Source organism: Geotrypetes seraphini, chromosome 15 (assembly GCF_902459505.1).
Source record: "Geotrypetes seraphini chromosome 15, aGeoSer1.1, whole genome shotgun sequence".
Lineage (NCBI taxonomy): Eukaryota > Metazoa > Chordata > Amphibia > Gymnophiona > Dermophiidae > Geotrypetes > Geotrypetes seraphini.
Window position 1 is genome coordinate 28,287,977 of NC_047098.1, and position 24,473 is coordinate 28,312,449.

Sequence of the window (24,473 nt, forward strand, 5' to 3'; positions counted from 1 at the left end):
ATGGGCAGGAGACCCTGGTGAGAGAGTTAACAGAAGACAAACAGAAACCAGAGCCTGGGACCAACATGATTTGAGTAATAAAATGACCAGACAACTAAAGGTAGAAAAATAATTTAATTTTCTATTTTGTGATTACAATATGTCAGATTTGTGTGTCCTGCCAGAGCTGGTGTTAGTGAGCGTGAGCCAAGACCAAACAGAGAGAGGAAAAGTCTTTTTTGCTTATGTTGTTTACACCAATCACCAGCATGGGGTTGGAGAGGTAACCCTATGTAATGTTATATTGTAACACTGTAAATGTTAAACTGTAACCCATTCTGAGCTCTCTGGGGAGGACGGGCTATAAAAATAAATAAATAAAATTACTAAAATTTTTTATTTTTTATATGGGGGGGGGGGTTAAAAAATGATTGGCCCCGAGTGTCACATACCCTAGGTACGTCACTGCTTCATACCCTAAGGTGCTGTATCAGTAAGACTTTTGTTTTTTATTTCCTCACTGTAGGATTGGGAAGAGAAATTTATCCATGAAAACTATACAGTGGCTTTAGAAGGAAAACACCTGGAAATAGTAAGATTTTCTGGATAGTTCTTTGTAAATATAAGAGGCATTTCACATTATATAAGGATTTCCATCTCTGGCCAGAAAATAAACCCAGATAATACAGTAGAAGAGGAACACTCTGAGCAGTGGCTCTGGTAGCTTTAGGGCAGTGGTCTCAAATTCGCGGCCCACCAGGTACTATTTTGAGGGCTACGGTATGTTTATCATAATCACAAAAGTAAAATAAAACCGTTTCTTGATCATATGTCTCTTTAGCTATAAATGACAATATTATTATTAAGACTGAGCCAAAAGGAAAGATTTATAAATTATAATGAGTTTTACCTCATGCAAAATTGTCATTTCTTTAATAAGACATTAACTATTTTTTTCTGAGGCCCTCCAAGTACCTACAAATCCAAAATGTGGCCCTGCAAAGAGTTTGACCACTGCTTTAGGGGAAGGATGCAGACCAAGAAAGGGAATTCTCCACAGGAACATTTAATGCTTTACATTTACAGTCGGGGCAGTGAAATACTTTTTAGTTCGGGAGCCCCCATCCCCAGTATCTTCCCTTCCCTACTATCCCATAGTCCTCCCCATTGCATCCAGCAGTTCTCGCCTTCCCTTCCTCTCAAATTGAACCCCCCATCCCCACCCCCCAGCATTTCTCACCTTCCTTTCTTCCCCCACAATGTGTTTATTTCTTTAGCTCCCTCCTTTGGGTTGGTGACACTGCAATCAGCATTACAGGATACTCTCACAAATTTGCGGTTCCGAATTCGCGGACTCAGTAATTCAGTGGGTTTTCCCTCAACCAACTTCTTTTTCTGAACAGGATTGAATGCCGGTTTCTGTTCTGTTTATGAATGGAAGCGACAGCTAAGGACCAGCGATTCTGTGGGCAGGCGCACGTGTATGGGAGAGAGGGGAAAGAACCCCGCGATAATAGCCAAAGGCGAGCACTTCAGCTGAAGAGGGAGAAAGAACTGCATTCGTTTGGCTGAAGCAGTAGGCTGTCTTGTGTCAGCACGCACCTTCCGGTTTCCAGCTAGTACTCTGTTTCTCTGGGCTCCAGTTCCTGCCTGCTCTCGGGGGTTGTGTTCTTTCCCCTCCCTGTTGGATCTCCCCTCTGCCACCAACCAATCCTGACGCATTGATTACAGTACTCATCCGATATTCGCGGTTTTTCAACATTCGCTATCACTACGAGAACGTAACCCCCGCAAATTTCGGGGGAGTACTGTATACTGTAAAAGAGGCATTTCAGCCAGCCAGCATTGGGCCTTGAGCATCTATAAATTTTATTAATACCCCCTCTAAATTTCCTGTTTTGGAGGGGGCAGAAGCCAGTAGCCTTGAGCAGCTGCAGATAGGATTCACCCTTGCTTGCAGCTTTGAGAGCCTTGCATACTGTTATCCTAACCTATCTCTTTTGGTCTGGGTATATCAGCTTACAGTACTTTCTATCATATACAGCTTCTTTGAATTTCAGCATTACAAATGCATCACTTTGCATTTCTTCACATTAAGGCCCTAGTTGCCAAACCATTCTCATGTTTAACATTTTATTGAAGAAACGGAGACATCACTGCATCTGAATTTGCAATGCGTTTAAAAGCAATTCCTCATTTTGGGGTCCTTTTATTAAGGTGCATTAAATGCTAAGACATCCATTATATTCCTGTGGGCATCTTAGCATTTAGCGCGCGCTAATCTTTAGCGCACCTTAATAAAAAGGACCCCTTTATATGTTAAAATATCTATTCCAGGTCCTTCATATGGTGGTAATTGTTAATGACACGATTAAGGTTTTCAAGTCTACACACACAAATACATAGACACGTTTATAACATCTCTCTCACAATCAACTCACTCAGCATTTTAAGGGGAGTATTTCTGTAAAGGAGTTTTCACCTGTATAGGCACGTAAAGTTACCTTACGTGTAAAAGTTCACACAATGTAATTAGGTGAATACCTGTATGAGACTAGAGGAAGCATGATCAGGGGAGGGGCACCTTTACTGTTGCCAGCATGCATACTTTTTCCTGCAACTAAAAAGGGGCAGGGTTAGGCAGTGGCGTCGCAAGGGTGAGTGGTGCCCCTCCCCTGCCCTCTTTTCTGCACCCCTTTCCCTTCCCCCTTGCCTTTTTAATTTTTCAGGGGGGAGCAATATCATGAACTTGCTGCCTGTGTTGTGTCAGCTATCCCTCGATATCACTTCCTAGGTGCGGGGCCCAGAAGGTACATCAGAGAGAGGCAACACTGACGTGGACAGCAAGTTTGTAATGCTGCTCACATAGGGAAAATTAAAGAGGTACGAGGGGAGGAAAGGGAAGGGGCGCATGCGAGGGGGGGGCGGAGAAGAGGATGGGTGCTGGCACCGCTACCAAGACCGCACACGGGGCAGACTGCCCCCCTCCCCCCTTACACAATTTAAATGAAAACAAACCTACACTAACGCCTCCACCCCCCACAGCTCAAAACTTAGCAAACTTTTTTCAAGGAAAAAATCCTCAAAATCCGGAAAGATATTAAAAATAAATCCCCCCCAAATTTTTTACTGTTTGGAGGACAGTACTCCAAAGCTCCCATGTTCATCTTGTTCATGTTTTTCTTTATCTTCCTTAAATGATATTCTGCGCATTATGCAGTCACTAAATCCTAAAGGATCAAGCTGTGACATAATTCCTCCTTTCATTCTGAAACAATACTTTCCAATTTTTGGCCCATTTATACTCAAACTAATACACAAAAGTCTTATCAGCAACCATGCAACATTCTGTTATATACCCCACAATAAAAAATAACAATGGTGATAATCAAGACTGCTCCAATTATAGACTAATCTCTACCCTTCTTTTTCTCGCTAAAGTAACAGAAAAAAATCATTTTTAATCAAATTTCAGACTATTTTGACAAAACTCAAGCTCTCCATCCCAATCAAAGCAGACTTGCGGAAAAAAACATTCTACAGAACATGCACTAATAGGCTTAACTACATCCGTACAATATTTCTTGGATCAGCATAAATCAGTTATTCTCATTTCATTAGACCTTTCAGCGGCATTTGATCCAGTAGATCACCAACTCTTACTTCAAAGGCTAGCTGTGGCAGGAATCTCTGAACACGTCCTTGATTGGTTTACTTCCTATTTTACAAACCGCACTTCTGTTGTTATGTTCAATAACTCCTCATCATCAGCTATCCAAAATAATTTTGGAATCCCTCAGGGATCCATACTGTCCCCTTTACTCTTTAATATCTATTGCCCCCTCTGCTGACACTCTGTCAATCTATTGGTCTTACCGCTTACGTGGATGACATCCAGATCATCGACCCTATCGATGCCTCCAGCTCTAACGATATTAGCCTCATCAATTCTAAATTAGATAAAATAAGTCAATGGCTTCATGAAAATATGCTATCTCTTAGCTTATCAAAAACAAGTTGTCTGCTGTTTTCCTGGAAAGATAACTTACAGCTCACATCTCGTATCACTATAAATGACACTCCAATTACCTCTGTTAATGCTATTAAAATCCTGGGTGTTATTATACATAGCAAACTGACTTATCGTACACAAATAGCTCAGTAGTAAAGAACTATTTCATTAGACTAAGGATGATTAGAGCACTTCCAAACATACTGGACCCTCAATCCCTCAACATTCTAATTCACTCTCTTATTATATCCAAACTAGATTATTGTAATGCACTATACAAGGGTATATGCCAAAAAGATATTCACTGTTTACAACAGATACAAAATACAGCCATAAAAATTATTACTAACAAAGAAATTTGACCATGTTACTCCTCTGCTGAAAAGTGCACATTGGCTACTAATACCACATCAAATTATATATAAAATAGCTATTCTTTCTTTCAAGACACAAAATACTAATGAACCGGCCTTTATCCACAAGCTCCTTATTCCACATGAACCCTCAAGAGTTTTAAGATCTTCATCCCAACACCTTCTTTACACACCATCCCTGAAAATTATCATCACGCGTCTGGCCACTTCATTTGCAATTATGGCCCCCACAATATGGAATTCCCTACCACTTCATATCAAGGCGGAAAAGAATCTAGATAAGTTTAAGGGAAATTTAAAGTGCTATCTCTTCCATGATGCATATAATAATAATAATTTTATCTTTTATATACCGCCTAGCCAGGAATGGTTCTAGGCGGTTCACAACAAATAAAAACTGATCATACAGCGAAGAATACAATTTAAAATGGAAATACATCAGATAATAAAACATAAGAAATGCATAAAATTTTAAAAAGACGACAGAATACAATTAGGATACAAATTTATCAAATAATTGGGTCTTCAATTTTTCCACACCAACCATTCAGTTTAGCAGCCTGAAAAGAGAGCGTTCTCTCAAGAAATCTTTTATAACAACACAATTTAACAGAAGGAAATGCAAACAAACAAACTCTACGTGTGGACTTATTTGAGTGGTTCAAAGAAAAATGGGAAAGAAGGTAGCCAGGTGACAAGCCAAAGATTGATTTATAACAAATACAAGCAAACTTAAACAAAACTGTTAAAGTGACTTGGAATCAGCCAAGGTTATTTAATTATCTGTACCCCCCTAGCTTCCGCATTGTGATTTACCCTCCTTGTTCTCTTTACTTTTAAATTATAGTTCTCCCCACTTTCCTATTGTTTCACGTGTGTGATGTATTGTTTAGTCGGTACTCATTTGTTCATTGTTTTCCCCTTTTTAATACAAATTGTAAAACGCTTAGAAATCTTGATTTGCGTTTTATCAAAATTTTAATAAACTTGAAACTACTACGCCACTGGGGTTAGGTCAGGAGAGAGAAAGAACAAAGAATCTTTCTAAAAATTGTTGCTTCAGAGATGAACACTTGCTTTGAAATTACCTAGTTACATGAATGCAAGCATCAATAAGTCTAGCTAAATTGTGCATTTGCTAAGAACATAAGAATAGCCTTACTGAGTCAGACCAATGGTCCGTCAAGCCCAGTAGCCCATTCTCATGGTGGCCAATCCAGGTCCCTAGTACCTGGCCAAAACCCAAGGAATAGCAACATTCCAGCATCTCAAAGAATAGCAAGATTCCAGAACCCCAATGAGAGCAACAGTCCAGAGCTGAAACTGTGAAGTCATAATGCCTCATTCCACATTGCCTCAAAGCCAACCTCATCAATGATGTTACAGTGGCTTAACCGTAGGAACATAAGAATAGCCTTATTGGATCAGACCAATGGTCCATCAAGCCCAGTAGCCTGTTCTAATGGTGGCCAATCCAGGTCACTAGTACCTGGCCAAAACCTAAAGAGTAGCAACATTCCAAGCTACTGATCCAGGGCAAGCATAAGTGAAAACAGTCTATGTCTCTTTGACTTTCATTTTCTATCCCTTCACACTTTCTCTGATGTGTTCTGCCTTCCTCTGATCTGCATCCTTTCATCCCTTAGCCTTGCCCAGATGTGTACTGGTTTCCTATATTTACGGAAGCAGCTTGTGATGAACTTGTAGAAGAATTGGAACATTTTGGTCAGTGGTCCAGTGGCAGCAACAAGGTATGAAGAAAAAACATCTTTTGAAGTCCATCTCTGTTCCCAAACAGTTGCAATTGTTTTTCTTTTTGTGTATGTGGGGGAGGGAAGATTGGAATACTGAGCAGCCCTATCCCCTGAACTTTATGTCACTGATTGTTTTAAGGAAGGGAAAGTGTAGTGGGACAGCTGTTTTCTCAGGTTTTGGAGAATGCTTCTAATAGGCATGTGGCAAAAACCCAAAAAATGACCCCAAAATATCCACAAAGAAGAAAATCCAGAAGAAACCAAAAGAAACTCTGTGGAATGACGATGTTCCTTAATAGACTTTATTTGAAAATATCAAAGTTCCAAAGGTACACTAAAATCATCCACATAAGAGTAAAGTAATCCACATAAAAGCCTTAAAGGACCTAGTCTGCTAGGGATGCAGGATCCAACACGGTTCGCGTTTCGACAAAAAGTCTTCTTCAGGGGTCCTAATATGTGGTGAGCCGGAAGTGAGACACTGCTTGCATTTGCAATGGTCCCTATCCATTGCAAATGCAAGCAGTGTCTCACTTCCGGTTCACCACATATTAGTTTTCCCATGTATTCACCATTATAGGACCCCCCAGGGACCCCTGAAGAAGACTTTTTATCGAAACTGTGGACCGTATTGGGTCCTGCATCCCTAGCAGACTAGGTCCTTTAAGGCTTTTATGTGGATTACTTTACTTTTATGTGGATGATTTTATTTTATGTGAATGATTTTAGTGTACCTTTGGAACTTTGACATTTTCAAATAAAGTCCATCGTCATTCCACAGAGTTTCTTTTGGTTTCTTCTAATAGGCATGTGCCTAGCATTTCTGTGTTTTTATAAAGCATCCTCTCCACCATTTTTACTGTAAATTATCACCATTTTTTTCAGGACAGTAGACTTCAAGGTGGATATGAAAACATTCCAACAATTGATATCCACATGAACCAGATTAACTATCAGAGAGAATGGCACAAGTTCCTTCTGAAGTACATTGTACCCATTACACAAAAATTGTATCCAGGATACTACACACAGGTATGACACCACAGCCCTTGAGGCAGTAAAACCTATGGAATGCAAACTGGAGGTTGTGCACTCCAGTCCATCAAGCAACAAGGCTTCAGGAAAGCAAATGTAAACCATTTTGTTTTAAACGGTATAGAAATTTTAAAAATAAATAAATAAAATAATAAATAAAATAATAAACGCACCTCAGTCTATTGAACAGCAGGGCTTCAGGAAAGCAAACAGGAAGTTATGCACCTCAATCTGTGGAGCAGCAGAGCTTCAGGAAAGCAAATAGGAGGGCATGTACCCTGGTCCATGGAGTGGCAGGGCTTCAGGAAAATAAATAGGGGATATCCATCACAGTCCAGTGAGTTGCAGGTCTTCAAAAAAGCAAATAGGAGGGCATGTACCCCAGTCCATGGAGCAGCAGGGCTTCAGGAAAGCAAATAGGAGGGCATGTACCCCAGTCCATGGAGCAGCAGGGCTTCAGGAAAACAAGTAGGAGGATATATGCTCCAGTCCACGGAGTGGCAGGGCTTCATACAAACAAATAGGAGAGTATGCACCCCAGTCTGGAAGTGGCGAGGCTTCAAGAAAGCAAATAGGAAGGTGTGTGCCACAGTCCTCAGAGTGGCACAGTTGGTAGAACAATATCAGAGCATCAGGGCTTAGAGAACAATGTTGTCTCTAAGGTGTGTGTACTACCATAGAGACCACCCCATCTGTACACTTTTGGAGCCACTATTACCGCTTGATCTTCCTCCACACCTGCACTGCAAATGTACTCTTAACTCATGGGAGGCACATTCTTATACTGCTCTCATGATGAATGAGATAAACATAAGTTGGTCAATATTCAGCATTTTTTGAAGTATTGGCTGTTGCTGACTAAATTAGCCCCAAATATTCAAAGCTAGGCCATGTTTGGTCACTAGCATTGAATAGCTGAGTTTACACAGTACATGAGAAAAGGTTGCTGCTGGGAGAATTTGCACAAACTTTTTTTTTTTTTTTTAAATTCTGCACACTGTCAAAACAATACAATATAAATTACTCTGATTAATTAAAAAAAACAAAATTAATTTAAAAATTAAGATTAATTTAAAAAAACAATACAATACCTGGAAATTGTAGAGGGAACTTTGCTAGGGAAAGCAGATAAGACGGTATACACCACAGTGCCCAGTGTGGCAGAACCTCAGAAGTACACAGCAAAACATGCAGATAAATTCCTTGGCATATCATAGAAACATAGAAATTGACGGCAGAAAAGGGCCTCAGCCCATCAAGTCTGCCCACACCAATGACCCACTCCCTGACTTTTATTCCCCTAGAGATCCCACGTGAATATCCCATTTTCTCTTAAAATCTGACACGTTGTTGGCCTCAATCACCTGCTGAGGTAGCTCGTTCCAATGATCGACTACCCTTTCGGTGAAGAAGTACTTCCTAGTATCACCATGAAATTTCCCTCCATTCAGAACCAGAGTTTGCAAATCTATCTTAAAGGAGTAGCTCCTGGGAAAACTCCCATATTAAGTGAGAAACCCCTTGTAAAAGATGAATTTAGGCTGAGAAGAGAGAAGCAGTTAGGATTACATGTAGGATTCCATAGTGTTCAAATAGGCATCATAATGGAAAATTTTCTGACATAACAAATCTGGAGTTTCTAATAATCTTCAACAAGCTTCTTCTGTGTTTGATCTCTCCAATAGGCAGATTTTGAGTTGGCATTTGTAGTGCGATATAAACCAGATGAACAGCCATCTTTAATGCCTCATCACGATGCCTCTACATTTACTCTCAACATTGCTTTGAACTCGATGGGCATAGATTATGAGGTGAGCATGTCAGATTTTCTGGAATCGTGCTTGGGGAAATCCACTGCTTATTCCTAGGATAAGCAGCATAAAATATGTTTACTACTTGGAATCGAGCTAAGTACTTGGAACCTGGGTCGGCCACTGTTGCAAACATGATACTGGGCTTGATGGACCTTTGGTCTTTCCCAGTATGGCAATTCTTAAGTTCTTATGTTCTCTACTAGGGTTCCTGGCTAAGCCTGGCATAAGGCGAGTGAACAGTGCTGAATTTAGACTTGGTGAGGCCCTAAGCTATATAAAGCTCGAAGGCCCCTTATTAATAAGTCATACCATATTATATACCCTAGAAACAATATGTAAATAAGTAATTTAAGAAATTAAGAATAGGCTAACTGGGTCAGACCAGTGGTCCATCTAGCCCAATAGCCTGTCCTCACAGTGGCCAATCCAGGTCACTAGTACCTGGCAAAAACCCAGAGTAAAACTTTTGTGAAGTCCCTGCAGATTGTAAGGCCTAAATCTACCCCCATTATCACTCATAATGGAGGAAATTCTTTCCAACTATTATTACAATATTAAATTTAAATGCTAGGGTGTGTAGGAGGAGATGGAGGAGCAAGATGTTTAATCAGTATTGTTACATTGCACTTCACTGATAAAAACTTCTTAATGTTTTTGCAGGGAGGGGGCTGTAATTTTTTGCGTTATAACTGTTCCATCACAGCTCCTCGGAAAGGATGGGCCCTTATGCACCCTGGACGCCTGACACATTATCACGAAGGTCTCCCAACAACAAAAGGCACTCGTTACATTTCAGTGTCATTCCTGGACCCTTAATTCAACAGTATAAAGACAGTACTTACCATTTGCATTCCAAATCTGAAAGATGGACAACACAAACTATTGGTTGTTTTTCACCCTTATATATTGCAACTCAGAGTTTAATTTTAGAAAGGAAACACTTCACAGGCCTCTAAAGCTGCTTTTCACCTGAGGTTTTCTGAAACTATTATTGTTATAATGCTGCAAGGTGTGATGAATTTCATTCAGGGGCAATTTCTCCAAATGGGTTAGTTTTGTGCATATTATGCAGGAATGAACCTCACTCCTAAGCCAGAGCATGTGGAGATGATCTCAACCTCTCAAATTTACTGCGAACGCTTGCCATGAAGCTTGCATTGTGACAAAGAGAGCTTCCTTCTGGTTTGGAAGTTGTAACATGTATAGATGATATGTATGGAAATTATTTTGGACCAAGCCTGTGGCACCCAAAATGATGGGAAATATTTCAGTATCTTTCTGCCACATTTTCTTCATCTCAGACTGCATTTCTTGTTACACAGTGAAGGAAATATGACTATTTAAGAAATCTTTCTCTGTCCTGTCACCATACTTCTCATGATTACAATTCAAGTTGCCTTATTTTCTAGGAGTTCAAAGCATCTAATTTCTGTGCATCCTATTTTATACCTATAGGCCACATGGCATTTAGCATCCATTAATGTCCATTAGTGTGTGCTAAGCTTTAATAAAAGTGACTTGCGCAGGGTCAGAAGGAGCTGCAGTATGACTAGAACCCATTGGAACCAACTTTGTACAATGATTGGGGGTGCTAAACCCAATGTAAATTAGCCCTCCATGGACACAGTTAAGGAGTTTGCTCAGTATTGGAGGTGCTCAAGCACCCACGGCACCCACAGAGCTGGCTTCTATGCTTGAACCTCCTGAGTTTCAGCCTACTGGGCTAACCAGTAGATTACTCCTCCACTCCTTGTTGGGCCTTAGAAAGGGCAGACCTAATTTTGTATGACTAATTTGTCAGTACAAATTTATGCATATACAGATTAGGCTAATGGAAATCTGCTTAGAGTTATACAGAAATTTTATCCATATAAAATCTACCTCTTTGTAATTTTTAGGCATTCTTATATGGTGTACCAAGAATGCTTTGACAAGATTGTGCCCATGCATGTCTGATACCTCATATCACAGGCAAACCAATGGGAAGTAGAAGCTTATGCATGTGGCCCATAGGTATGAAATAGGATGCACAGCATTTAGTGTGTACTAATGTGATTTAAGAATGCAGTGTGCTAGTTACTATTGCTTACTATTGGAGTAACTCTGATCATTTGAGTTACTCCAGAGTTACAAGAATACCATACTCATATGAAAAGCGAAACACCCTTTTGTTTTGGGGATTTCAAGCTCCACCCCCAACCCCAGCATCTCCCCTTCCCCATGGTATCCAGCATCTCTATCCTCCCCTACTTCTCAAACACCCCCTCCCCAATGTCTATCATTTCTGTTCTTCCCTTCAGTTCCCTCCACTGTGATGTCCAACATTTCTCTCCTTCCCTACTCTCAACCCCTGCCCCCATGGTGTCCAGCATTTCATTCCTTTCCTCCCCCCATATCTTCAGTATCTCTTCTCCCCCTCTTGTGGTGTCTAGCATTTCTCTCCTTCCTTACCTCTCAATCTCTTCCCCGCCTTAGTGACCAACATTTCTGTCCGTCCTTCCTCCCTACCACTGTTGTAGCATCTCTCTCCTTCCCCCTCCCCTGTGTTGTTCAGCATTTATATTCTCCTCCTCCATGGTCTCCCGCATATTTCTTCTTCCCTTTCACCATGAGGTGTTAATTTCCTTACCTCCTCCCCCCCAGGACAGTGATGACACAATATTCATAACAAAAGAGGCATCATGGCCAGCCAGAGTGGGGCCATGAGCATCTGTGCATGTGTAAGGCCTGACAGCTCCTGCCCCTTCTGAATTTCCTCTTTTGGAGAAAAGACTTGAGCATGTGCAGATGCTTGAGGTCTCATACCAGCTGGCCGCTGTAATTATGCAGATTGTACCATGGCTGCCCCAGGGAGAGAGGTAAGGAAATCTATACCTTGTAGAGGAGGGGAGGAAAAAAATGCTGGAAACCATGGGGGATGGGGGGGAAGAGAGAAATGTTGGACACCGCAGGGGAGAGGAAAGACAGAAGATCAACACCTTGTAGGAGAGGAAGAGAAGCCAACTGTGGCTCCCCCTTTTTCAATGACTATACATGACCATAGCTATATACTTCTAGTGGTCATATACTTGTCTTTTGGAGGCCCTTCACTGCTGTAGCCCCTCTAAAATTTTCTACCACTTCTTGTAAGAATTTTTCACCTCAAGGAACACAGTTTTATTGTCTCTTAGTCCTTAGGAATTAAACTTGTGCAGGTCAAAATTCAAAGTAATTTATTCAGATAATGGCCACCATTATCCAGATCAATGGTTTTGGCTGTGCTGCTATCAGTATTCAGCAGCACTATCCAAAAAGCACAGCTGAATGTTCTTATCACTTTGCCTCTATTTAGATTGTGTCAAGACAGTGCGTGGGCAAAGCTGGCAGTTTTCCAGAAAGTAGTGATATTCAGTTTACTATCTGGATAAAATTCTATCATTGTCCAGCTACCTATCTGCGTAGTGGTATGAATATTGCTATTATCTAGAGGTAGTCAGTCACTGCTCTACTTGAATATTCAGTGCCACTTGCTGTCCATCATGGTACCAAATATCCATGATTAATTGAAATGCCTCAAGTGGCATTTAAACAAATGCTAATCACACAAATGAAGCTCCCTACAAGAGTTCTCACGAGAAGAGGTTGACTATCCCAGTGTTCAGGAATAGTGTCTGTCATACTAGAATGACTCAGATTTTATTGGGTGAGGAAGTTGTGCATGACTATATCTCTCAGCTTCCAAGAAGATTATGTATAATTTGGTATTTACTAAACAGTGGACTTGCACCATAGGGGATGGACACATGCCCAGAATGTTTGGAGCTGACCCAACTGGCTTTGTTTGCATCATCTGATATATCTGAAAAGAGACTGGTATTATTTCAGAGAGATTGACACTCCAATATACAATTCATTATCATTTGTACAGTTCAGAACTGGAGATGTACATTTCTGTGCAATACATTCATTGGATTGATTCTTGTTTACAGTGATTAATAATAATAATAATAATAATAAATTTATTCTTTTATACCGCCATAACCAAAAGTTCTAGGCAGTTTACACTAAAAAGACAATCAGCAAAATGCAATAATACAGTAAAAAATACAAATATTTGTAAAATAGAATTTCAATAATAAAACTCACTAAGGGCTCCTTTAGCAAGCTGCGCTAGCGGGGTTAACGCGCACGACTTTTCATCACGCGCTAACCCCCGCGCTGGCCTAAAAACTACCGCCTGCTCAAGAGGAGGCGGTAGCGGCTAGTGCAGCCGGCAGTTTAACAAGCGCTATTACACGTGTTAAACCGCAAGCGTGGCTTGGTAAAAGGAGCCCTAAGTAATAAACTTATCGAGCAAAGTGGTCTTAATTAATTTCTGAAAACTACAATAGGATAACATAGCTTGCTGAATACATTTACCTAACCAAGATTGTTGCCTACCAGCTTGAAATGCCAGGGTCCTATTTAAGAAGGTCTTATATCGGCACCCATTAATTTTTGGATAAGCAAATAAGTAGAAGTTTCTAGTTTCTCTTGATGGTCTATGCAAAAAATGAGGAAAAAGGTAAGCTGGAGACAGTCCCGATATCAGCTTAAAGCAGATGCAGGAAAATTTGAATAATACTCTCACCTCCAAAGGCAACCAATGAAGTAAACGATAATATGGACTAATATGGTCGCTTTTTTTTAAACCAAAAATCAATCGAACAGCTGTATTCTGAATTATCCTTCATTTCCTTATAATTTTTTTGGGTGCTCCTAAATAAATGATTTACAAGTTTACAATAGTCTAAAATAGATAAAACTAATGCCTGCACCAATAGTTTGAATGATAAAGGATCAAAATATTTTTTTATGGTTCTTAATTTCCACAAAGTAAAAAAGCATTTTTGTACCACTAAGTTCATGTGTTCTGCTAGTGTTAAATATCAGTCTAGTGTGACTCCCAGAATTTTGCTAGATTTAATAATCGGGTAGTCATGACCATTAAGATGAAGCAATGAGTTTGTTATTTTGTCGTTGGGACTAGCCAGGAAAATTTGGTCTTTTCCGTATTGACTTTCAGTTTGAAATTCATTGTCCACTGTTCTATCTGAGTCATAATAGAAGATATAATAGAGGATATCCATAATAAATATTTATGAGATGGATTTGCATGCACTGCCTCCTTGAATTGCAAATCTATCTCATGCATATTTATTGTGGATATCCTGAAAACCTGACCTGGCTCCGGCTCTTGAGGACCGGAATTGCCTACCCCTGGTCTAGTGGGACAATAAGGAATATTCTTTTACCAAAGAAAATTTCAGGTTTATTTTAATGTTTTGCCCAATTTTATTAAATGCACAACTGAATAATGTATGATCTTTGCCTAGTTCACCATGGCAAATATCTACTAGACTGGGGCAACTATTGATACATGGAGCTCTCATCAAAAAACAAGGAACATCCTTTACTGGTCTAATATGTTGCCAAGTTAATATTTGTGGAAAATAATTTTACAGTCTAACAAAAGGCAAGGGAAACGTCTTTTTAACCAATGATAAAGTCTTTATTCAAATCTTTGGTCCCAGGGATCCTAGTTTCGGCGTATAGCGAACACCTTCCTCAGGGGACACCATAGAAAACATTTAAAACATAAATATGACAAGAAACACACTTCCAGCACCTCCCTGGCAGCGTGAGAGATGCCCAATCTCTCCCACCGCCAAGAAACACCCAACAGCAGCGTGAGATGTTCAATCTCTTCTGCCGCCAACCAATCCCCCCTCCCCCCCCCCACAGAGGGAGAGATGCCCAATCTCTCCTACTGCCAACCAACACATCCCCTGGTAGCATGTATTATAGCCTCCCTCAGCAACGGGAGAAATGGTCAATTTCTCCCGCGACCAAGAAACACACCTGCAGTACCCCCTTGGCAGCGGGAGAGATGCCCAATCTCTCCCGCCGCCAAGAAACACCAACCAGCAGCGGGAAAGATGCCCATTCTCTCGCCAACAGACACCCCAACCCCCTTCGGCAGCGGGAGAGATGGCCATACTCTCCTGCCACCATGCAACCCCCTTCCCCCTTACCTTACTTTCAGATGGCTGGCTGGAGGGAAACCTACTTCCTCCGGCCAGCTGGCCTGTCTCTTCAAAATGGGCCTTCCCCTCCCCAGTGCATCCCAGAGGGGCCCAAGGCTCTGACTGGCCTAGGTTTAAGGTCCCTCCAATGGGTGGGGCTTTATGTGGCTGGGGCAATCAGACTTAGGCCCCGCCCCCATTGAAGAGGAAGGCCAGGTGGCTGGAGGGAGTAGGCATCCCTCCAACCAGCCATCTTAAAGGTAAGGGGGAGAAAGCAGGGTTGTCGGAGGCATGGGTGGCAGCGGGAGAGCGTGGGCATCTCTCCTGCAGCTGAGGAGGGTGCGGGGTGACAACGGGAGAGATTGGGAATCTCTCCTGCTGCAGAGGGGGTACTGGAGGTGTGTTTCTTGGCAATGGAAGAGATTGGGCATGTCTCCTGCTGCCGAGGGGGGCTATAATACACACGCTCAAGAAGTGTGCTTTTAAATAGACAATTTATATTTACTGTAATTTTTTATTTTTTTCATTAGCCACAGTCAAAACACATGCCACAAGATGCACTTTTAACAGGTCCTGTCTTCACAAATTGGATAGAAACACTATATAGACAACCCACAGCCCGTATTCTGATTAACAACTCTCTCTCCAACAAATTCCCCCTTTATAGAGGCACCCGTCAAGGCTGTCCCCTTTCACCATTGTTATTTGACTTAGCATTGGAACCTCTCCTGTCAGCTATCCGACAATGTCCCCTAATTAAGGGTATCCCCTCGTCCAGTCGAGACATTAAATTAGCAGCCTATGCTGACGATGTCCTTCTCTTTCTCAGAGATCCTCTTGTCTCCTTGCCCCATCTTATTAACACTGTTTCTCAATACTCTCAACTCTCTGGATACTCTGTTAATTGGGAGAAATCAGAGATCTTTCCTCTCAATGACCATATCTCCTCCTCAGATCTGGCTCAATTTCCTTTTTCATGGTCACATGGAGCTGTGAAATATCTAGGGATCCTAATTCATAAAGATCCAGTACACGCCCAGGATTTGAACATATCCAAAATCAAAAATTTAGTTTCAAATACTACAACTCGTTGGTCCCCACTTTATTTGTCATGGTGGGGTAGAATAGCCTCCATTAAAATGACTTTAGCCCCGCAAATTAATTACACCCTTTCCATGCTTCCCCTCCTATGCCAGAAAAAAATTATTTCATTGGCTCAATATGAAAATCTCTGAATTTATTTGGAACAAGAAAAAACCCCGTATTGCTCTCGCCAAGCTGAAAGCCTCTAAGATTAATGGCGGATTAAATTTACCAGATTTTTATTATTATTATATCGCATCTTTAGCCAAATATGGAGCTTATTGGATCGTTAATTCTAATCCTCAGGATCAACCAGCATGGTTTGAAATGGAACGCTTTTTATGTGCACCACTGTGCGTTTCCTGCTTCCTTACGGTGTCAGTACCTAGACACTTGAGAAAGTATTCCTTGTTGAGTGCAACACAGCATGCTTTTCATCTTCTAGATGCAACAGCTGAGATCTCTGTTAGTGAAAGCCCGCTCATGTCCCTTTGGAATAACCCTAAAATTCAAAATAAAGGTAGATCCCTCTCATGGAAAAAATGGCAACGGGCGGGAGTCGAGTTTGCTCATCAATTGATCTCCTCCACCTCAATCGTTCCTTTTGATATTTTTTGTTCTGCATATTCACTTCCATCCTCTATACATTCCCAATGGCTCGTGCTTACTGGAATACTGTCTAAGGTACATATGCGCCATGACTTTATGACCTCTATCCACACTGTTCACCACTGGTCTACTCTGGCCTTAATGAAGGGTAGAGCGATATCTCTTTTTTATAGTATTCTAAGGGATCACTCTTTCACCTTTTCACCTCAATCAATGAACCAATGGAACTTGATTCTGCAGACTACGCTTTCTGATATGGATTGGGAACTTTTCTGGTCCTCCACAAACCGTCCTCTCCTATCTTCCAGAGTCTCACAATCAATGTTCTTCGTTATGTGGAATGCAGTATGGACCCCATATCGCATGTGGAAAGCGAAGCTAAAACAAGACTCCACCTGCTGGAACTGTTTGAAAGAGTCTGGAACTCTTGATCACATGCTTTTTCATTGCACTATAGTCCACTCCTTCTGGATTCGTATTTGGGACACTATAAAATCTATTACTAAGTGTTCAGAAGAGATTTCCATGGACATTGTAATTCTTCGTTCTCAACACCCTTGTTTCGCACAAACAAACTGCCCACCTAAACTCATTGATGCCATGTTTGTAACAGCTCTTATGCATATTCTGAAAAATTGGAAATCATCCTCGCTACTTGACTATACCTTTTGGTGGAACTCTCTGAGCATGTATCACAAATTTGAATCTTATGCATATGAGAAAAACATGATTTCTCGACTCTCCACAAACATGGTGCAAAATAAATCACCTTGGTCATTCTTAGACTCATATGTTCATTCTAACCAGTAGACACTTCTGCCTCTCTATCTATCTATCTCTCCCTTTTTCTTTTTCTCCCTCTTTCTTTCCCTCTCTCTTATTTCACTCTCCCTGCTTTTCTGACTTTCATATATCTTCTATTAGCAGTTACACATACCCTAGATTCTTTTTATTAATCTGGTTGTAAGTAAATGATTATAGATATGGACTTTTTCTATACCATTGTGTCTTATTCAGATTTTGTGTGTTTGAACTGCTTTCTGTAAATTTCTTATAATATTCAATAAAAACTATTGAACTAAAAAAAAAACCAAAAAAACAGTGCTGTCACTGTAGCGGCACCTTCAGACCAGTTGCTGATTTTTGGTGCCAAAAGCCCGACGCCGCTCTTGGAGAATGACTTGGCGATTTTTAAGAATTCACTCATTTTTCAATGGTCAAGAACTCATTTGCATGGCAGTGTCTGAGATTGCTAGAAAGATCGCTGCGATAAGCCGTTTTGATAACCCACTTCTAAAATGCATGCGCCCAGACTAAATCGTCTACAACCAGTTTAGCGACCGCGTTAAAGTTTTGAGAATGTGGCCCTAGGTTCTTCCTGTTGCTCTTCACTGGGGCACACACAAGACCTACAGCAAACCGCGTTTCTGAATGAGATGATGGGATTGTCCTGTGCCCTGGCCGGCCCCAACACAGAGACGTCGACCCTGATGATCTACAAAACAAAGGAGGCACGCCCTCAGTCACCCACACACGACCCCGACCGCAACCCACAGTCTGGTTACATCGTTCTCTCAAACCCTAACCCCGCCCGCTCCTTCTCTGGAGTCCCGCCTTCTCTGACGCAACGTCTTTCCGTCGGCTGAGCCCTGTCCTGACGTAAACAGGAAGTCGCACCAGAGAGGGGCGGGACATCGGAGGGAAGCGGCGGGGTCGATGTCCGTCGACCTCGAAGGCATGTTTGAAGGTAGGACTTGGGGGAGGGGGCGGAGAGCTGCTAGGCAGGGTGCCGGGCTGCGGGGGGACGACGGATACTCAGCGTGTCAGAGCGGTCAATGCGTGTGCCTTGGCATCTCCGAAAGAGAGGTGTGCTTATTAATACCATCTGGGCTTTTGCCTCTGAAAAGAAATATGGTTGGGTTTGCTTTGCATGGATTTCCAACTCGTGGTTAAGAAGGCTGTTCCTAACGACTATATCTATTCTATGCTTTTTTTGTTTTTCCAGCTTTCGCGTTCCTAGTGTTTGTTAGAGTAATAAATATCTGTGGGCCGTATAAGTAAGTTTTGGGTTTTTCTGTCTTTGCACAGCGCAATGTCTTTGTTGTTCAGCCGTTCTAACACTGCAATTGCTGTGAAGAAAGATAAAAGGCTAATGGCGGAAGTGAATGCCTCTCCGCTGAAACATTTTGTCACGGCTAAGAAGAAAATCAATGGCATATTTGAACAACTGGCAGCGTATATCCAAGAAGGCGCTATCTTCCTGGAGGGTAACTTGGATGAATAATTTGGCTTGCATAACTTCAGTGTTTTGATTATATAATTATTTTTTCAGTAATTTTATTATTTTTCCCTAGATGCTAAATAATTAAAAAGAGCCATGGAGCCCAGCATTCAAAGACTAACACAAGATTCAGCTACTTAGCCAGGCCCAAATAGGGAGACCCATTTACTGTTTTGATTTCTAAGGCCCCTTTTACAAAGTTTAAATGCACCAAAGCCCATTCAAAAGTGCAGTTGGTTTCTTATAATATCTTTTTATCCTTCTATACCGAGAACAGTTGTGAATAGAATTAGGCCCGGATCCTTTGCTTGTCAATCATGCATCAGAGCTGTTAAAAGAATCGAGGCTGTTTTTAAAACTGATGCCTTAAATGTAAGCCAGCATTTTACAAGCCTACATTTAAGGTGCCTGTCTTGCACCTAGGGTCGCCTAAGAATGCCTAAGGTCACTTCTGGCGTAAGCCAGGCTCATGCTGACCTTAGGCGTGCCTAGGCGCTTCCACAAGTGCGCAAATGGCACCTTCAATTTTGGCACCATTCACAGCATCGTTGTTGTTTTTTTTAAAGTGCATTCTGATGGTTGGTTAGAAGACGATAGGATGCCTACTACTGCCTAACTTTGGGACGGCATTTCTAGAATCCAGGCCTTAGTGAATATAATTTTGAAAATGACTCTGTTCCATTTTTTTAACATATCACACGATCACACCAGATGCCAGTTTGTCTATATCTTGATTTTATAGCTTACATTCTAAGTCTTCAGTCTTGGTTCTGAGACTTCTGCCTTTTGTAGATACAGTTAACTCTCCTCCTTTTATTCCCATTCACAATTTGTTTATTAGTTTTTGATTCGTTCATATGTCTGCTTTACATTTAAATCCAGTTGTGCTGTGTCTGCTTATATGAATATCTTCACTGAAATACCTCAGCCCCACCGCTATGTTAGTTTCAAAAAGCGGGAGATTTATGTGGTGCCTCATTTCATCTATCCTATTAGAGAGGGTTGGCATTATACATAATAAAGATACACTGGTATTGGGACTAAAGCTAATAGTGTCTGCTTCTATGACATTCTTTCTATCAGGATATTCTAATGAGATGGTTCCAAGCCTTTCTGTATAATGGTACACCCAGTATTAGGTTTATTTTCTTGTAGAAAGGGAAGAAAAGAGGTGATAGCATTCCATCTCCCCACCTTCCTCCCTCCCCCCACCCGCCCATACATTCTTCACAGTTTCAGTACTACTATAGGCCTTCTATAGGCAAGAGAAATTGGTCAAGTGCTACGCCTTACCTGCAGGTGCTTGCTCCTTCACTAGCTTCTGTCTGAAGTCAGAACCATACAGAACCTATAGCCTCAGGAGACTCGATAGTCCCGCACAGATCGAACTTCAGTAGGAAGCCAGAAGGAGGAGGGAACAGATAAGAACTGCTCACAAACTTCCCTTGCCGCAAGGAGACCACAGTGCAGAGAGGACAGGAGAGAGAAAACTACCATTTGCAGGAGAGGAGACTGTATTCTAGACCAAGTGATAAGTGTGAGGCTTGAAAGAGTGGAATGGATTGAATTTATTTGATTTGATATACCGCCATTTACATTAGTATTAAGCAGTGTGCAAAATTAAGGGCCTCTTTTACAAAGCCGTTTAGCGCGGGCCGCTGCAGTAACGGCCCTGAAGCCCATAGCGATTTAAAGGGCTTCGGGGCTATTGCTGCGCGGCAGCCACTAGCGCAGCTTTGTAAAAGAGGGGGTAAGAATACATAAAGTGTTGTCTTTAACCCAGACACACATGACAATCAATGACCATTCAAAGTAAAGCAACAACGTTGATAATTGACTACAGTAAGTCAAATATCTGAATAACCTTAAATGGTCATATAGAGCTCCTTTTACTAAGCTGCAGTAGTGTTTTTAGCACACGCTACCCCCATGCTACACGGAAAAACTAATGCCAGCTCAATGGAGGCGTTAGCGTCTAGCGCGTGGGGCATTGCAGCGCATGCTAAAATCACTAGCGCAGCTTAGTAAAAGGAGCCCATAGTGTTGCTAAAACAATACTCTTAAGCAATTTCGTTAATCAAAAATAAGACAAATCTAGCTGAAGGCTATCCTAATAATTCCAAAGCATTGGACCCACATAAGGAAAAACTCTTTTACTAGTTGATGAAAACTTCACTAACTGCAAGCTAGGTAACTGAAGAGTTTTTCTGGGAAGTTCATTTATTGGACAGGTATTCAGATTGATTCAAGGCAAATCAACTTGAACTCAATCCGCCTTTGCACTGAACTTGGGAGTAGCATCATGAAATATTTCTTTACAGAAGCTGTGGCAGTTGTACGGTATGGCTTCACAGTGGAGATGGTGGACACCAAAATGGTAACATAATTAATGAACATTTAAAATAAAGAGGATTTCTAGATGTGAAGAAATGAGGAGAGCCAAAGATCAGTTGTGATATTTGGCAATGATATTGGTCACATTAGAGGATTATATATTCTCAATTTTTGCATCTGGTACTTAGGATGCCTTTGCAGCCTAGACCAGTAAAACTAGGTGGGTGACAGAAGTAAATTGGCCCGTCATCTGCTATTTAGCAAAAAATGACTACATTCTTTTTTTTTTTTTTTTTTTTTTTGTCATGATCATATTTTATTTTGTTTTAAGAAACTTACAGGAATTCAGAACTTGATCCTGTTACCACAGAAGAGCAAGTATCGGAGGTGAAAGGCTATTTATCCAATGTTGCTGGCATTAGTGAGGTTTTGGCACGACGACACATGAAAGTAGCTTTTTTTGGCAGGTTAGTAAAATATTTTTTGTAAATATTAATGGTTGTGGCACTGCTGATGTGGGTAAAACTGAGATCTTATGTGGAGTGAGGAATTCTGATCTTTGGAAATTATTCTGAAATATTTATAGATACTTTAAGAGATTGTGATACATGACTTTCTGAAACCAGATGGCCCATGTAATGCAGTCTGTTGCTGGTCCTTCTTAGAAAGTATCGCATCCTAAAAAGACTAGCTTCTTTGGGGCCAATCCAGGTGCTAGAACTCTGTTTCCACTCATTTCTCAAGACTATAGTGAAATGTAGAACTCATTAGAATTCCCAGATAAAGTCCAGGTGCAGCAGTGAGTCATTTTTCATTATAATCATTAGACCCAGTCAGTGCTGCTGATATTGCAAGCTTTGATTGTTATACTCATGGGAGCCAACTTTTCAGAACAATTGGGGGTGCTAAACCTATTACAGATTACCCCTGCTTAGACAGAGTGAAGGTATTTTTCTACAATATTGGAGATGCCCAAGCACCTAGAGCTGGCACCTCATACTCATGTCTTGTGGCTGCTACTAGTACTAGTGTCACTAACTGGATAGATACATAGAGTAATCTTTTTATTTTCAGTTCAAAAAGTTTTATTTATTTTGAAATAGGAAAACAGTATAATAGTATGAACAGGTGTACAAAAAGGCAGATACTGATACAACCAATAATATATGTAGTCAGTACAAGTAGTAGGTCGTAAATGGATGCAATACAAGATATATAAATGGCAATTACATACAGTTTTGAGTAGGAAACGAGAACTTATACCAAAGGACAGGTACTATATTAAACATTGCAATAAGAGTATAACGGTGACCAAGTGAGATGATGTGATGAGAGAGTACCAGACTTCTCTGCATTAGCCTTTACATACATTAGCCAGTTATATAACACATTTCTCTGCTTCTAGGACCAGCAATGGTAAAAGCACTGTGATAAATGCAATGCTATGGGATAAAGTCCTTCCCTCAGGCATAGGACATACAACCAACTGCTTTCTACGCGTGGAGGGTACAGAAGGCAATGAGGCCTATCTGCTGACTGAGGGCTCTGAAGAGAAAAAGAGTGTGGCGGTAAATACTGTTGAAAGTGAAATGTTTTGTGTACATGAGAGAATGATTTATCGTTTAGATAGGGGAGTTGGTCCTAGAGAGTTGTATGAGGTAGAGAATGACACGGTGACAAAATTCATCACTGTTCACAATCCCATGTCATTATTTAGGGTCTATCTCAACTTCAGTACTTCTACATTAGCATTCTTTAATGCAAGGCTTAAGGGTCAGTGGTTGGGCCCATTCATACTCTGATTCTACCCTCTCTTCTTAAAGAATGAAATGGAGATGGTTTTCCGCAATTATCCTTGGGGACGGGAACGGTGATGAGTTTTGTCACCGTGTCATTTTCTAGTATGAGAGTCCTTTCTCAAGGGTGTTCAGATGGCCTTATGTATTTCCACAGTGACTTTCTACCATATGTTTTGAACTTTATATATCATTTTATTCTGTAAATTTGTGTACTTGTCGGTTTTGGGAAGAAAATAAAATATACAAACATTCCTAATGTTAGATAGTAAGCAAAACACTTACAAACGTATGCAGTAATGGCATGCATAAAACCGGTACATGAGTTCTCATTAAAGGCTGCAAACAACAGATTTGTCAGGATGTCCACAATAAATATTCATCAGATGCATTTATATATGTATGATAGGAGACTAAAGGTAACTTGCATACTTTAACTACGTTGAAAATTCGACCACTTTGTAGCTGAGAATATCAACAACAAAATCTTTATGAATATCAAGGGGTCAGTATTCAGTAGGACTTATCACAATTCCTACCTGGATAAGTCCCATTTACTAGATCCATACCCATATTTTCAGTTGCATTATCTGGATAATGCTGTTGAAAATCCAGACAGACTGTCTTGGCACTATTTGGATAGTGTCAGGGAAGGATGAGGAAGCTAAGCTGGAGCAGGAATTTACCAATTTAGTGGCAATTGTTCAGCCCTCTGACCAGGTAATTATTAAGATAAACTTAGGAAAGCCTTTTTGCTGTCTTAACTTTACCCATATTTAGCATCGCTATCCAGATATAACAAGCCCATAACAGCTGGCCACTGCAGGCTCAATATTAGCCCTGCCCCTCAATTGATCAGGTTAGATACCTCCCTGTGAGAGAAGCATTCTATAGCTGTTTGTGATGAGAACCTTTGTTTCAAGTTTATTTAAAATTTGTTTAATTGCCCTATCATATATTCAGGGCGATGTACAATTCTAAAAATATTTTATAACAGTACACAGGGGAACAAAAAGTTCATATAACAATTACATGAGTTTCAAAACAGATGGGACTAGTAGGGTAAATAAGATAGATATACAATAATTGGAGGCAGATGAGACAATCAAGGAAAATTACAAGAGGAGGGGTTTTTGTTTTGTTTTTTTTAAAAAAGGATGGATTTTGCTTTAGTTTTGGTGTTTTTTTACGATGTTTAGCAGTCAAATGCATCTTTAAAAAGAAAACATTTTAACTGACTCTTAAATCTACCAGCGTTTCTTTCCTCCCTTAAGTAGATTGGCAAGGAATTCCACAATTGGGGGGGGCCATGACGGAAAAAATGTATTGTCTTCTTGTATTAATGGTTTTAAGTGATG

At 40.8% G+C, this 24,473-nt stretch overlaps 2 protein-coding genes across 4 annotated transcripts in view; both read left to right on the forward strand.

Annotated features, from left to right (window-relative positions):
* Positions 1-12,985, forward strand: part of PLOD1 (procollagen-lysine,2-oxoglutarate 5-dioxygenase 1) — a 71,023-nt gene extending 58,038 nt beyond the window's left edge. Inside the window, exons 15-19 of the mRNA XM_033922371.1 lie at positions 506-571; positions 6,012-6,116; positions 7,005-7,151; positions 8,840-8,965; positions 9,629-12,985. Of these exons, the coding sequence (XP_033778262.1) occupies positions 506-571; positions 6,012-6,116; positions 7,005-7,151; positions 8,840-8,965; positions 9,629-9,784 (600 nt within the window). The 3' untranslated portion in view covers positions 9,785-12,985. The remainder of the gene's footprint in view (positions 1-505; positions 572-6,011; positions 6,117-7,004; positions 7,152-8,839; positions 8,966-9,628) is intronic.
* A 5,311-nt stretch (positions 12,986-18,296) lies between these two features.
* MFN2 (mitofusin 2) overlaps positions 18,297-24,473 on the forward strand; it is a 38,417-nt gene continuing 32,240 nt past the window's right edge. For 2 of the 3 annotated variants that reach the window (XM_033922022.1, XM_033922020.1), the window contains exons 1-4: positions 18,297-18,451; positions 18,793-18,971; positions 21,651-21,786; positions 22,725-22,887. In XM_033922022.1, the coding sequence (XP_033777913.1) occupies positions 18,797-18,971; positions 21,651-21,786; positions 22,725-22,887 (474 nt within the window). In that variant the 5' untranslated portion in view covers positions 18,297-18,451; positions 18,793-18,796. The other variant, XM_033922021.1, reaches the window with a different exon arrangement.